Source organism: Dromiciops gliroides, chromosome 4 (genome assembly GCF_019393635.1).
Source record: "Dromiciops gliroides isolate mDroGli1 chromosome 4, mDroGli1.pri, whole genome shotgun sequence".
Lineage (NCBI taxonomy): Eukaryota > Metazoa > Chordata > Mammalia > Microbiotheria > Microbiotheriidae > Dromiciops > Dromiciops gliroides.
In genome coordinates this window covers 74729612-74746766 of record NC_057864.1, presented here as the reverse complement: position 1 = coordinate 74746766, position 17155 = coordinate 74729612, and the positions used below count along the sequence as shown (strand labels likewise).

At 39.7% G+C, this 17155-nt stretch overlaps 1 protein-coding gene across 1 annotated transcript in view; it reads right to left on the bottom strand.

Annotated features, from left to right (window-relative positions):
* The window catches only part of CACNA1E (calcium voltage-gated channel subunit alpha1 E), a 649518-nt gene that overhangs the window by 101325 nt on the left and 531038 nt on the right, over window positions 1-17155 (bottom strand). Inside the window, 5 exon segments of the mRNA XM_043963674.1 lie at window positions 3169-3801; window positions 5196-5252; window positions 8942-9039; window positions 13890-13957; window positions 15915-16032. Of these exon segments, the coding sequence (XP_043819609.1) occupies window positions 3169-3801; window positions 5196-5252; window positions 8942-9039; window positions 13890-13957; window positions 15915-16032 (974 nt within the window).

The window sequence follows — 17155 nt, the reverse complement described above, 5'->3', positions numbered from 1 at the left end:
ATTTAGGACCAAATTTAATTTTAATTTTAATTTTAATTTAAGACCAAATATTTAAAGGCACATTGGACTTCATCTGCCCAAACCCCTTATATAAACAGATGAAGAAAGTGAGTCTTAACAAAATTAAGTGACTTGTAAAAGTTCACACAGATGGAAGGTAGTAGAACCAGGATCCACAAAGATGAGATAACACAGCCATTTGAGTATTTACATTGCTCTTAATTCATTCTAAAATTACACAATTTAAAAAAATTCCTTATCAATGCATTCATGAGACTTTGAGTCTGGAGTCAAGGAGGAGGAAGTAGAAGAGTCTGGCATTTGAAGAGAAAGCAAATATAGAAAGGGAAACTAAGAAGAGAATTCTAGACTGTGAGGGAAAACAACATTTGCTGAAAAAACAGATAAGAACTAGAAGTTTTTGTTTAGATGGTGATCCTCAATCCCTGACTTTCCACAAAAAGATTACTTCAGCTCCTCATGAGGCTAGGGTATTGGAATGGTAATCACTCATTTCCTAGTTCTGTCTCCTACCACTTAGCAATGGGCTCCCCACCTCTGCTCTGAGGATACCAGAGGAGATTTGTGTACTGTGTTTAGATGCTCAGCTCCTAGCTCCCCTACTTCCTAGCCATGAAACTTTGAGAACAGTCTTTTAACTCTCTGAATCTAATTTTCCTCCTCTGTAAAATGGGAATAATATTTATAAGGAAAAAATCTGATTTTATATATATATACATATATAAAATGTGCATATAAATGGTACTAATATTATAAGGCCCTGCCCCCAAAGGCAGCATGGAATTTGAAGTCAGAATGCTGAACTAGGGTTCTCTGCCTGTCTCTGATAACATCTTACTTTGGTACCCCCTGCAAAATGCTTATAGTCATAGTAATGGTTACATTATTTTGTATAGCATTTTAAAGTTTTCAAAGTGCTCTACAAGTATCATCTTACTTCATCCTCACAATAACTCTGAGAGGTAAGGACTATTACTATCTCCATTTTATAGATGAAGAAACTGCAGCATATGGCTGTTAAGTGACCTGCCTGGGGCCACATAGCTACTATGTATATGAAGCAGGATTTGAACTCAAGTCTTCCTGACTTCAATCAAGTCCACCCTAAAAAGGCAGCCTATAGACCCTAAATCAAATGTTGCATTTCCAGTCTTTCATCTTCAGAATTTTTTTTATCTGAATTCATTGAGGAATCAGGGAATTGAGTACTCAGCTCACAACTTTCCTTTCCAACCCAACCCCTACCACTGTAGTAGAGGACTTCAATATACATACTGTTCATCCCTCTAAACACTTTGACTTCTCAGTTAATCAAATGTCCCAACTCCTATTACCTTCTCCTTCACTTTGCATCAGCCACACACAGAAATGATCACACCCTTGATCTCATTATCACATCATGGAAGTCTTCCACTTTTACAATAAAGAATTCTGAAATTCCTCTCTCTCACCATAATCCTCTGTCATTCCCTTTCTACCAATGCCTCACTCTTCCTAATCCTAGTTTGCTCTCATAGTGAGTAACAATATCTCCAACCTCAGTGCTCTTCCAGTCTATCACGCCTGCGCTGGATTCCCTTTCCTCCCTTCCAAATCCTGACCCTATAGTTGACCATTACAGGTTGATACTGTCCTCTACTCTTTCATCTCCATCACCCCCCCACATTTTGACAAGCCAGAATTACTCCCACCACTGCCCTCCTCCTATGCAGGTGCTAAGGCATGGTACAGAAGGAAGTTACACAATCTTGTAGGCAAGGTCCACTACAAATTGGTGCTATTCAACCTCAACTGACCCCCATTTCTTCATGGTGATCTTTTTACTATTCCCTAAATGATTATCACACTACCCACAGAGGATGTTCAAACAATTCCCTTCTCTCCTCAAGCCTCCCACACCTCCCTTTCCTTTTTCAGCAGATGACCTCACCTCATACTTTACTGAGAAAATAGAAGATATTTGCCATAATCTTCTTCTCCTTTTCTCGGCATCTCAAAGCCACTTCACATCATCTCCCTTTTTTCCCGTCTTACTCAAGTTTCTAATAAAGAGGTAACCTTTCTCATCAACAAGACCATTCTCTTTACTTTTGTCTTTTATCTCATTCTTTCCCACATCCTCCATCAGATTGCCTCTTTACACATCTTCCTCTCTAATCTTCAATCTTTTCCTTTCTACTGATTCCATACATGCTGCCTCTAAACATTTCCATGTTTCCTGCATCCTTAAAAAAACCCTAACTTGTCCCTAATATACCCTAAAACTCATGTCCATCCTAAAACCCTCCTTCCTTTCCTAGCCCAACTCTTAGAAAAATCTGTCTCCACTTCTCCCGTTCATTTCTTCTACTCTTGCAATCTAGCTTATGACTTTGTCACTCAACTGAAATTCCTTTCTCCAAAATGACCGGTACTCTTTGAAATGCTAAATATAGTGTTTTTTTCTCAGTCCTTATCCTTCTCAACCTCTCTGCAGTTTTTAACACTGACTATTTCTACTGTCTAGTTCTTCCTTCTGTTTCCTTTGCTCTTTACCCATGGCTCAGTCCCTAACTGCAGGTGTATGACAAGGGTCTGCCTTAAGCCATCTTGCCTCTATCTCAGTGAGAACATCAGCTACCATAGGGCCCTTTAGATTACTTGGTATTCACCTTTATGCATATTTATGTATATGCATGTTGTTTCCTCCAATACAATGGAAGGCCCTTAAAGACTGGGACTTTTTGTTTTGAGTTTTATTGTTTTGTTTTTGTCTTTGAATTCCTAGCATCTAGCAATCTAAACAAACTTGTTGATTGATTCATTGATTGTTCCTGGGTATAGGGTAAACTCTCAATGTGTTTGCTAGAAGCAGATATTTATGTCTTTTTACATTCACAGTATGAGGGGTAGTAGGCATTGGGAAGCAGGACTAAGAAAATATGGCAGTTATTTTCAAAGTGTTTTCCCTTCTATGATCTCATTTTAGTCCCACAATAACCCAGTGAGTTTGGAAGGAAGGAGAAAGGTATTTCATCCTTATTTCATAAATGGGAAATTTGAGTGATGGACAGGTTTACACCTTACATCAGGAATAGAGCAAAGATTAAAACGAAGCCATGTTGTTCAGTCAATGCCACCCCCTTTGAGAGTATGATTCCAACTGACCTCTTTAACTCCTTGCTTCTGTCTTCTTCATGAATGGAAACCTCCTTCCCCTCCTGACTCCCCTTAGAGTCCCTGTGCTTTTCCCCATCAGTGGCTGTTCCTTCATCCAGGCCTCTGTCCTGGCTCCCGGACCTGCTTCCAGCAGTCGCGGCATGTTCCTTGATCTCAGTGCGGACTCGTCGGTGCCGGCTACGGCGCTGGCTCTGCCGGTGCCGGGCTCGCTCCTCAAAGCCGACAACTGCCTCTCCGGCTCCTGATTCCTGCTCCACTGGGTCACAGTTTCCATGGCACGGTTTGGAAAGCCATTGCTGCTCCCTCTTGGGCCTAGACATAGGACTCTTTGGTTCTTCTGATTGTTGCATGCCTTCGCCCTTATGGAAGTCTCCCCGGTTCCCATGTTCCTCCTCAAACTTCTCCAGTCCCAAACCCTCCAAGGGCTTGGGCCTCCTATAGAGACTAGGGTGTGCATTGAGGGGGTTGAGAGGGCTGAGCGGATTGAGGGGATTAAGGGGATTCATGGGAGGGGGCTCTTCCTTGTTGATGCCCTCCTGGCTGGACATCTGCATGTGTCTCCTCAGCTGACTGGTGCGCTGTTCCCACACAGACATGTGGTGCCGTCTCCTCCTCTCCCTCCTGACAAAGGGGAACAAGCCAAAAGACTGATTAGAGCTTAAAGGACGTAAGCTAGGGAAGACAGCTAGCATGGGGCCCTGAGGCAGCCCTCAAAGGGCAAGTACAGGGTGGGGTGCATGGTGACGGACAAATGTGAGAGAGCCCAGGACCTGTAAACGTGAAGCACATTAAGACATAAGCCCATGTAGCAATAAAAACTCGTGTGTGTGTGTGTGTGTGTGTGTGTGTGTGTGTGTGTGTGTGAGAGAGAGTGAATCAATGTAGACTGCTTCCAAACTCATGTGCCAAGGGATATTTTTTTCAACATGATATCTACTTTCCAGTCACAAAAGAGTGAGATTGGGAAGCTATGGTGGGTGGTAGAGGACAACCAGTAGCTCCAGGGTTCAGTTCCATATTCCTCTGGATCTAGGAATTCCTCCTGTCTGCTGTATATCATCTACCCGGCCTTGTCTTCTTGTCATTCCCCTTCTCTCTCCACTCTCAGCCACTTGACATCTTACCCTTCTTCCTCACGTATTTCAAGTCACACCTCAATCTAATCCTCTATTCTGGCCAACAGTTATCTTTCCTTCCCTTCTTCTCTGCCCCTCAACAGAGGTGCTGCTTGATAATTATTAATGCCACCAGGTATGGTGTGGCACCAGGCCATAAAGATAGAAAAGTACAATGTTAGACATAAGTAAAGGAGTCATAATGGGAGTGCAGTGGGGTATAACAACATTATGTATAGTTATAGCATGCATCCCTCTCTGACAGAACGAGGAGAACTAGCTAGCAGTGCCACCCAATGCCAAAGGAGAGTCACCTGAACCTTTGGGTGTTATCCTGGTATGATACCACAGTGCCTACTGTTGCTGAATGAACTACAACTGGGCATCTCAATGTGGATCCTCTCATGATCTATAGGCACTTCCGTGGTCAAAGGAGCACACATACATGAAGACACACATAAGAGTGCATGAAAATAGGCTCACACGTGGCCATATCCATCCAGACCCACATGAACAGAGATGGCATATGGGCCCACTCATACAAACTGTGATGACTAAGCCCACTCACACACATCTGTACTCACACCTACATACGTAGCACACAGAAATGCATATCCTAAGGAGGCAGACCTACCTACATGTATGTACCATCACTTGTTCACTCATAAGCCAAAAGGAATGGAGAACAGTACATGAGCCTATATGCCTTAAATGCACACAAACATACCCACACACTGAAAGGTGTACAGAGATGCATACGTACAGCACCTGAACACAGAACACTTTCCCACTGATGTGCACACACCCATTGCACCATTTTGTCCCTAGGAAGGACAAAGATGACAATATCTCTGTGACCACACATAACCACTCACAACACACAAACATGTACACACATACAGGTGGCTGCTGCGTGGCTCCCACATCGACATGTGGTGTCTCCTCCTTCTGTCTCTTCTGGGAAAGAAAAATGGACAGGTTCAGTTCATCCTGGCTTGAAAACCCCCACAGAGACCAACATATTTCCAAAGAGGGGGACAGAGCCCTCCTCATGTACACACATACTGGTTTTGGGCCCTTAGGAGTCACCCAATTCACCCAACTCCCCAGTTCTTCAAAGGTTAAAATTTGGACCCTAGAACTTTGTGCAAATACATGGCTCCTATCTTTCTAATATACATGCACAGGCAAAAAAGCATATAACATTCTAGACCTTATGTGGACTCAGATGCTCAAAAGTCATGCCATACTGGCACCATCATCTTCACCCAAATGTATAGAGATGGAAACTTATTTTGGATACCTTATAAACTCCTTAAGTATATTCACAATCATATCCAATGTCACAAAGCACATTCGCACGCCTATGGGCCCATAAATATGTCATTCCCAAATCATACCCTGTTGCAGTCTCTCAAAGCGCTCAGATGAACAATTCGGGTTCAGCCATGCACATGACATAGGAATATTGGAGGTAAAGAGGTAGGGGTTCTTTTACAAGTAGACATTCACTGGCTCATTAGCTTGGCTGGCTAGTGGAGCCAATGGCATGGGATTGATTCCCTTCTGTGTCAGTGACCCTTTTCAAAGAATCAGACATTGATGATGATGATTATTGATTGAGTGATTGATGATTAGATGAAGATGAGGACTGATTGAGAAAGATTTATTGATGATGAGGACTGATCAATGATGATGAGAATTGATTGATGAAGATGAGGATTTGATTGAGGATGATGATGAGGACTGATGGATGATGATTGGTTGTTGGTGATGATGATAAATAATCATACATTGTTGCACAACCACCCCTTCCCCTAGTTGGCATAGCCCATTATGCAACAAATGGAAAAAAAAGATCATTCAGAGAGCATATCCTACTGATGGGCCAGTAGCATCATATTTCTAGAAGAAGGACAGCATATTATCATCCTTCTCAAAGAGAGGAGTACATGCCATTGTAGTAGAGTTGTTGTAGGCAAGTACTAAGCTCCAAAGTAGGATGGTTGCACACAGTGGGAGATTCATGGATGCTCCTCCCTTCCTAGGAGCCCTGTCACCCAACAGTAAAGAATGTTCTGAGAAAATGTCATGCTTCATCCCCTCCCTCAAAAATGCAACAAAATGCAAAAAATCTGGGGTAAAAGAGGATATGGCTTGAGGAAATAATGAAGATTGGGGTTTGGAAAGACCCTCTGAGTATAGGTTTTTACACAACTGAGAACTCAAATTCTAATTTATCTGTAAATAAACAACATGCATTTATAATTTGCACACCAATTAATATGAACATGTTTATATATCAAAATGAGTGTGTGCCCCCCCACCTCAAATGAAGAAGACAGTAACATTGTATGTCTAAAAAAATGTAATGTTGTCATACAGAAATGAAAGCATAACTTTAGTCAGCCAGCATGCATATCCACTAAGAAAAGCACTAGTTCATCCATCTATTTGCAGATTTTCAGAAATCCTAATGCCCATCACACAAAGATATGTGTGTAAGAATATAGAAACATGTAAGCAGAGAGTCACACTCACTCAGAGAGAATGACCAGGCAAGGGACCACATGAAACCTTAGAGGCAAATACAAACACATGTATATTTCACTTATTCTTCCACTTACAAATTCATGTATTCTCATCCACATTCACATCAAGGGTCCATACATTCCTTTTTTATTGAACCACAGAAAAACATCCACATATTCACCACACCAGTAATGTGGTAACTCCATTCATGCATAACCCTGGTATAAACCACACAACAACTCCGTGAAGAAGGCAGGAGAATTCTTATCATCTCCATTTTACACATGAGATCACTAAGGTCCGAAGAGTTTACATAATTTTCCCAGAGTCACAGAGTTAGTGAATGGCATAGCTGCGATATGACTATAGGTTGTCTGAAGAAAGGGCCAACATTCTTCCCACAGTAGCACTGTGGTTCTCTCATCTCAAAGAAACATAGAGAGGTGGATGCAAAACCAAGAGAAACCAAATCTCTTGAGTAATCCAGGATTTCTTCAACTGCTCTGTCCCTCTGTGTACATTAAGGCACACACAAGCCCATTAAATTGCCCACCTAAAGAGCAGGTAGATAGATCTCCTTTAAAGTTATGTAAAGGACAGCCATTGATACACACAGCACATACATCACAATCAAAGGTCTAGGACTTCTGCAGCTATCAGTCTCATCAAAGCTTTCATCCTTATCATCTAATCCCTAATACACTCTATCCACCTCATATTTGTTTGTTGTCATCTTCCCTGTGTTTTTAATAGCAACTACCAAATGGTAATACCCTTCTGTCATTCTTATCTGACAGCTTTTTCTGGCTACAGTCTTCAAATCCAGGCCTCCTTAGATCAAGACTGGAAAAAAGTTCTTTCCTAAGGCACAAAGAGAAGACTCTAGAAGGGAATACTGGCGTTATGGGAAAGCCCTCTTCCTTCCCCATTAATCTGTGGAACCAAGTTATGAGGTGTCCTCATGGATGGGAGTCTCAAGACAAAGAAACAACATCAAGCCTCTGTTTGGCACAGCCTTTTAATTAATTAAATCCCAAATAATTAACCTTGACTTTGTTCACTAGCTCAGCACTTCTCATTTAAAGGGGAGGATGGACAGGTAGATGCGGGTAAAAACAAGACAGTTATGTTGACCTTAGGACTAATGATCTGAATGGTTGAAGTAAGTTTTTTAACTCTGCCAAAAAAAATCCTATTTTGAAGTCTCACTTCTTGTCTCCTGGATTCTAGGGCTTTTCTCACACACACACACACACGCACACACACACACACACACACACACACACACACACACACACACACACACACACACACATACCAACACCACCACCACCACCAGAGTTTGAAGCCTCCTCTCATAATCTCTGTTCTGGTCCTCCAAGACATTTCTCCCCAAAGTCCAGTGAGTCTTCTTCCTCAAACAATAAGCCATTTTGGTTCCCTCTCCTGATGAAAACATCTCTGAAGGCCCCTCTTCTCACTTACAGAAAGTCGGTAAGTATCTACATCACCTTTCTTACCCTAAAAGTATGTTAGGAACCCTGGGCTCAGAAGACAACAGAAGGATAAGAATCTTTAGAACTAGGGAGTATGTCCACATACAGACTGCTAGTAATTTCAGAACACCCCTATTAAGAAGCTATCGATACTACTTTCGTCCTATTCAGTACCACCTCACGGAAATCTTCCCAGGAATTGCTGAAGCCCTAGTTTACAAGATTCCCATGTGATTTCCCTCCCACCAGCCATAAGCTTTAGGTTATACCTCTTTGGGCAGCAGGGGTGGGGGGAGAGTCCAGTGTTTGAAAAAAACTCCTACTAACCCCCTTGGTCATAGACCCTTCTTCCATTGCCCTCCCACATCTTGGCAGCAGATGCAAAATCCACAGTGCAACCAAGGTTGTGGAAGGAACTGTGATTCTATAATAAGTTACAGACCCGCTCACTTTATCCACTACCTTTCCCTCCCATTTTGGAGACTCAGTCCAATTCTGGTCTCAAGTGGATAGTCCCTGAATCTACTAATAGACTAAATCCCCTGGTACCCTAAGTCAGGATCCCCTGAGTCAGGGAGGGGAAGTCACCCATCAATGAGGCATGGATCATCAACTTACTCAATAGAAGGCATGTTAGGTGCAGACATTGGGCTGACTTCCTTGGCTTTCTGTAGGGCATGCTTCTGATTGAAGGCCTCCTCTTCCTCCTGTTCATCCTACATAGAAAATAAAGTTGTCCTTTGACATGGAACACAAAGCAGATCACGTCTTTCCTGGAGAACTGCTTCTTCTGATCTTTCCAGCTTCCAGAAAGGGTTTTGTTGACCAATGGAAGCATGCAAGTGGCAGAAAAGAGAGAGACACTGGGCAAGGCACTGGAACTATAGGGTCATAAACTAAAACAAAAGGCCTCAAAGATCATTTGGGCCAACCCCTCTCATTTTATATATAAGTAAACTGAGGCATAAAAAGTTAAGTGACTTGCCAAGGTTAACCTATTGATAAATGGCAGAATCAGGATTCAAAGAACAGATCCTTGACTTCAAGACCATCATTCTTTCTACCATACTACTTCAAAGTTTGGGATTGCTCTGAAAGCTTATTAAGAACTAGGTAGCATAGGGGAAGCTAGGTGGTGCAGTGGATAGAGTGCCAGCCCTGGAGTCAGGAGGACCTGAGTTCAAATCCGGCCTCAGACACTTAACACTTACTAGCTGTGTGACCCTGGGCAAGTCACTTAACCCCAATTGACTCACACACACACACACACACACAAAAAAAACACAAAAAAACTAGATAGTGTAAAGTATGGGGGTAAGTGAAAAGTCACAGTCATACAGAGAGCAAAGGGCAGAGCAGAGCCTGGAAGATTATTTGGTCTGATCCCTTTACTTTATTTTTATTTATAATATTTTATTTATGCACTTTGTTTTTAAATGCCAATAACTTTCTTTCTTCCTTCCTTCCTTCCTTCCTTCCTTCCTTCCTTCCTTCCTTCCTTCCTTCCTTCCTTCCTTCCTTCCTTCCTTCCTTCCTTCCTTCCTTTCTTTCTTTCTTTTTTGTGAGGCAATTGGGGTTAAGTGACTTGCCCAGGGTCGCACAGCTAGTAAGTGTTAAGTGTCTGAGGTCAGATTTGAACTCAGGTCCTCCTGACTCCAGGGCCAGTGCGCTATCCACTGTGTCACCTAGCTGCCCCAATAACTTTCCAACAAACCATACCAATAGTACCATTTCTTACAAATGTGTATGTATGTATGCATGTATATGTATATGTATGTATATATGTATGTATGTACATGGGTATGTATGTAAAAGCAAAAATATTTCATATAGTTATTGTAACCGACAAGGATCTAACACTTGAAAATTAGACGACATTTCTTAACAGAGAAGAAGGAAGTGCTTTTAGTATTTTTATCTGCAACTAACATTGGTCACTATATATGGCCTAAATTCTGTTATCCTTTACTGTTATCTTCATTTACATTATTGTCATCATTATGTATTCAGCTCTCTTGTTCTGCCTACTTTGCTCTTCACCAGTTCATTATACATATTCTCATATGCCTCTGAATTGTTTGTATTAATATTTCCTTATCATGTACTATTATATCATTCTGTTTATAAACTACAATTTATTCAGCCATTCTCCAATTAATGGACAGTATTTTGTTTCTGGCTTTTTGCTCCCACAGAAAGCAATTCTATTAATATTTTGGTATACATGTACCTTTCTTACTTCTTTATTTCTTTGACCTCCTTGGGGAAAATAATATGCCCAACAGCTAGCTCAGTGAGTCAAAGTACATGAATAATTTAGTAAATTTTCACACATAATTCTAAATTGCTTTCCAGAATGTTTAGGTTAAACCAATTCACAGTTCTACTAGTGTATTAGTATAATTGTCTTCCAGTAGTCTTTCCAACATTTACCATTTCTGAACTTTGCCAATTTAATGGGTATGATGTGATACCTCATTTCTCTTATGATTAGTAATTGGGAACAATTTTTTCCTGTGGTGGTTGACAATTTATATTTCTTATTTTAAAAATGGTTTCTTCCCCTTGAACACATCTATTAGAGGATGATTCTTTCTCTTATATGTCTGTGTTATGTATCTGTTAGTCCTATATATTTGTACTAATTCTCTAACATGTTTGTGCTAATTTATCAGAAATGTTTGATGGTGATATTTTCTTTTAACTCATTGCTTATTTTATTCTAGCAAAATTGCTTTTGAATAATTTCAGTTTCATATAAATGAAATTGTTTATTTTGTCTTTTAAAAATCCTTTATCTACTGTCCAATTATGAGTTTTATCCCTAACCGTAAATGTGAGAGGTGCAACTCTCTATTCTTTTCCATTTTTTTAGAAGGATGACCTTTATATTCATATCATTTATACACTTGGATCTCAGTATGATAAATGGTAAAAACTGCTGATTTAAACCAATTGCCGGTCAAATTGCTTTTCCATTTTCACAGGAGTTATCATCAAATAGGGAGTAGCCCCATGTAATTTGTATCCTTGTGTTTATCAAACATTCAACTGCTGTTTTCATTTTGCCTCCAGGTCTTTTCTTGTCTTGTGGTTTATTTCACTGATCTCTCTTTTTTTTTTTTTCTGTTTATTAACCAATACCAAACAGTTTTCAGAATCACTACTTTATGATACAAATTGAGATCTGGCAAGAAATACTCCATTCCCATTTTCATTACTTTATTTGAAATTCTTTATCTTTTGTATGTATTGGTATTATTTAGCATTATTCAAATTAACTCATTATTTTGTATAATGCTATAAAATAATTCCTTGATAGTTTGATCGGTATGGCATTAAATGTGCTGATTAATTCAGGCGGCAATATGTTGGTGGGAAGAGTACTGAAGACCTTTCTAATCATTTAGGTCTTCCTATGTTTTTGCAAGTTGGTTTGTATTGGGATTTATATAGGTCCTGTTTATGTTGTCAGGTTAATTCCCAGATGTTTTGGGTATTTTATTATTGTTTCAAATGGACTTTTTCTTTTTATTATCGTTTCTTCCTGGTTTTTGTTAAAAATATAGAGATGATGCTGATGTTTCTAAATTCATTTTTTTTTGTCCTGTGACTTTACTAAAGTTATTAATCAACTGGATTACTTTGTTCACTTATTATTTAGGGCCCTTTTTTTCCTTTAAGCGAGGACACGTGATATCATTGGTATAGGGAGTTCAAGGTGAGCAATTTTTTCTACCAAGGCAGATCTCCCTGACAATTGCCTTCTCTAACTGTTTTTAGGGTCCTTCTTCTGAGAAGCCTAGTTTTCATGAATTTTAATTCATATGGGTGTCAGGGTAACAAGGTAGAATTGATCAATAAATCAATGAGGATTTGTCAAGTTCTTATCATGTGCTATTCTCTGTGCTAGGCACTGGAAATAAAAAAGTAAAAATGGAAGTACTCCGGCCTTCAAGGAGCAATGGAAAACAAGATGCACACACATGATTAGGAACTCCATGTCTGGATCAAGGGACTCAGGCCACATACAAGAACTTTGACTCATCATCTCCTTATCTTAGGGTTAAATATAACATCTTTCTGGACTTATGGACCCCACCCCATTTCACATATCTTTGGGCCCAAGCTCCTTCTGTGGCCTGGATTTCTCCCCTTCAGGGGTAAGACATGTTTTTCATGAAATCCCTTCCCTGGTTAGAACAGAACATCCCCTGAAATAACCACTCTTTCTTGATGAAACCTACTGTGAGGCCTTCAAAACACATATTTACAATGTATTCTGAAGCTCTCACCATATTCCATTTCCATCGAAAGAATTTGGTTCCTGCCACCACCACCACAACTGTATTTCACCTCTTGATGTTCTCTCCCTGTTTTCCCAATGCCCTTCAGGAAAGGTAGGAGATGGAAAAGACCAAATATGCCTCTGTTTTCTTGCCCAGATCAAACAGGGGTATACCTCTGTATCCCTGGACTAGATCCCTTTCTCCTCTTTGGCTATATAAAAGCCAAAAAAGCTAATATGTTCTTGCCTTAAGAGGTATTGCCTTCAGCAATATGGAGGTGATAGTCTACTGTCATTGTCAACCCTCATTTGGGGGTATTGTGTTGAGTTTTAGGTACCATAGTTTAAGAACAATGTTGATAAGCTGGAAAGTGTCCAGGGACATTAGTTCAAGTCATATGAGAATCAGTTGAAAGGGGCAGGCAAATTTAGTCTAGACTATATGACCTCTGAAATTTTTTTAACTCTGAAATTTTTGTTTCTGTAAATGGGGGACTGGGTGTAGCCCCTGTGAAAACAGGGGAATTAAGATGAGCTGAAACCCCATGATGTGGCAGAATACGCATGAAAGCGGATATGTGATTGGGCAGGCCAGAGGGAGGGAGTGAACTAGCATGGAAGAATGACTGGAAACCAGAAGCTGGAGTACCTGATAAGACTACTGCACCCTGGTCCATGGTCCCTGTCTTCCCCTAGCTTCCTTAGAACAGTGACCAAAAACAAAAACAAAAACAAACCAACTCAGCTCCTTTTTACCCCTGCTTTCATTTCATTTCCCATTTTCCTTCTGACTGATAGGAGGAGGGTTGGATAGGGGGATAAAAGGTTCAAATTTTTAGCCATCATAGCCTACAAGTAGACGTCTTTTCCCTTAAGGGCTAATTTACATTTTTGGAAATTGTTGGCAAAAAGTAGAGCTATTTACTATGATTTGTTTTCAATTCTATAAGTATGTGGTTTAGGATTGAGAGAGGGAAGCTCACCCAAAAGTGAGCTCAGGCTGATGTGATGAGTGAGCCAATTTGAGAGAGTTTCTGAAATATCAATAACATCCAACATATCCATACCTTACACTTCTATGAACCAGGATAGATGCTTAATAAAGAGAGAAACTCATAGTTTACTGTTATGAGAAGTTGGTGTGTTTGTTCAGCAACTACTCTGTACATTGCACCTAGCCAATATCCACCTGGCTACCACAGGGTCACAAGCTTTGGAGTGTTGACACAGCTCTGTGGATTAATAAGGTCCTTGAAGACCTTACCTTGAAGTCCTTACCTTTGTCAGCTCCTGAGCATTGGCCAAATTGTCCACAGCGATGGCCAAGAACACATTCAGTAGGGTGTCTGGGAGATGTTAAGGATAAATATTTTTTTTGAAAAACCAGGAAAACTTGATAAGGCTGGGATAAGACTTCCCTAGTTTTTCTCAATTAGGAAAGTAGCAGGATTACTAAGGGGAGACCAATACCAGACTTTGACAAGAGGTCAGGTAATCTCTGCCTCTAAATAGCTATCACTTCAAATCTCAGCAACCATAAAGAAATGTGTAATCAAAGGGAAAGGGGGTGGGGGGCAGCTAGGTGGCACTGTGGATAAAGCACTAGCCCTGCAGTCAGGAGGACCTGAGTTCAAATCTGACCTCAAACACTTGATACTTACTAACACACACACACACACACATATATTCTTTTTTGTCTGACAGCCATGGGCCTCCATATTAAAAAAAAATCAAACACACAAAAAACCCCAAACAAACCACCTCATAACTCAGAAGGGTTATTATATAACTAAATAGGTTTTTCTAAAATAGTACCCTCTCCCCATCCAAATATCTTCATAAGTCCTATTTTTTCAACCATTTTTTATGATTACAAGTTTAATAAAACTTTTTCATGTTCTTGGTACAATGATACAGGTGTATTCTTGTACCTACTAAAAGGGAAAGCTACTTGATAGCCCATTTTTCCTCCAGGAGAAAGGTAGAGAATACCACCTGTCTTAAAAAGACAATACTGTGTTCTATCTAATTTGCAAATGTAAATGCTTAGAGTCTATATATAAGTTTGTAAACTACAGATAATGGTTCTGAAGTTAAATTTGAAGACCTATTGATTATAAACTGTTAATACAAAGTAATGTTTTCCTTTGCTAATGAGAGTATGATTTTTTCTAATTGTTTGTAAAAATTAAAAGCAAAAGAGAGTCCAGTGAAATGTACCCCACCATGATTATTAAAATGATGAAGATTATGATAATCATGGACTGATTCTGTTAACATTTGGTAATACAGGTTAAAAGCAAAAGTAATATTCATCACTTTTTAAATTTGGAAGTAGAAATCATGATATATTTTTCCTATTCATTGAAGCTAAAAATAATAACTCACACTTATGTAATGTTTTAAAGTTTTCAAAATGTTTTCTTCATAGCTACCTTGAAAGATAGGTAACACAAGAAGTATTAGCCCCATTTTACAGATAAGAAACTGGGGTTCAGTAAGAGTAAGTGGGGGCAGCTAGGTGGCGCAGTGGATGGAGCACCGGCCCTGGAGTCAGGAGTACCTGAGTTCACTTAACACTTACTAGCTGTGTGACCCTGGGCAAGTCACTTAACCCCAATTGCCTCACCAAAAAAAAAAAATAGTAAGTGATTTGCTTATGGTAAATAGCACAAGTATCAGAGGTAGGATTTGAACTCAGCTCTCTCTTATTCCAAGTCCAATCCTTTTTCCACTAACCAACCCACACTGAATGACTAATTGGCATAGTTTTAGAAAAGGTATCAACTCCCACTATCCAGATCTGGGGTATGAGTCTCTAAGAGAAAATGAAGAAAACCTTAGTCAGGTAGGATTGATTTTGAAGATCAGATATGATGAAAGCAAGAATGGTCTTTTCTTTATACTCTTTTCTCTTCTTCCTTATTAAATTATAAATTCCTTGAAGGAAGAGGCTCTTATTTATGTATCCCCAGAATCTAGTCCAGTGATTAATGCAGAACAGGTAACAAATTGTCGGAGAACTAAATTTCTGAATATCAAGAGACAATATCTCTACTGTGCTTAGCACAATGTCTGGCACATGGTAGATGCTGTATAAAATTGTTTATTCTTTCTGTTATCTTCCCTTTTAAAATAGATTGATCACTTAGTCCAGTCTTGGGCATAGAGAAGATTGAAATAAACACTGATTAATTTAGTTTGAAGAGATAATTGGAAACTCTTCATATCACCTCTACCAACTCTTACTCTTCACAATATAAGCAAGTTGAAAACATTATTAAAACCCAGAAGAAAGGATACAGTTTCCAAACAGAGTGAGAACGATGAAGTAGATGGCAGACCACATACCAGAGCTAACTCCACCCTGGGAGCGGATCCCATTGTACATCACCTCATTCCAGTCCTCACCTGTCAAGATCTGCACAAAGCCAAGAGTAGCAAGGTTAAACACAAGTTGGCTGAAGGGAAACTTCCAATCTACAAACTTAGACAAACTTTAATATCCATCTACTCTCCCTTCATTTAGTCTCCTTCTAAGAAAGGGGTTAACTTGAAAGCCATGGAGCCATGGATAGATCACAGGGAGTCTGTGAACTTGAATAGGAAAAAAATTACATCTTTATTTTCATGAATCTCTAACTGAAATTTAGCATTTTTGAATGTAGGCAACGTCACAATTGTTTTAGCAATATCTATGACTTTGTCAACAATAGAAATCACATATTTTAATATCATATTAAAGTTGTAGATATTTCAAAACATTATTTATATTTATTATTATTTATAAATTATTACAGTTATTAGGTGTCCAACTAGATATATTAGCACATCAGATATTTTGTGTTTTTAAAAATATTTTGATAACTGTATTTCAATATGAGACATCTGGGTGGCACAGTGGACAGAGGGCTTAACTTTAGTCAGGAAGACCTGAGTTAAAATCTGGCCTCAGAATTTCTTAGCTGTGTGGCCCTGGGAAAGTCATTTAACCTCTGTCTATCTCAGTTTCCTCATCAAACAAACTGCCACACCCAAGGTAGGTGAACCAGCCTAGCTGAAGCAGCAGAGAAGAGACAAAAGGCAGAATGTGCCAGAAAAGTTTAATTACCACTACCACCTTTACCAATATTTCCTTTAAGAACTTGATGGGGACAGCCCAGGACCCCAAAACACAAGAACTTTGGGAATAGCAGAGCCCCAACCCCTTACCAAACCAACAGACTTGTTTCTAACCTGGTCCCCACAGCCATTATCTGGGGAAACAATTGCTGTGGAGAAGGGGACTGCCATGAGGAAGCACAATGGATGGATTAGTCAGGAAGATCTGAGTTCAAATCCAGCCTCACACACTTAGTATCTGTGTAACCACGGGCAAGTCATTTAACTTTTGTCTGCCTTAGTTTCCTTAACTATAAAATGTGTATATAACAGCGTCTACCTTATAGGATTATTGTGAGGATCAAATGAGATATTTGTAAAACAAAACAATAAAATGAAACAAAACAAAACAAAAAAACCCCACATAGCACAGTATCAGGAAC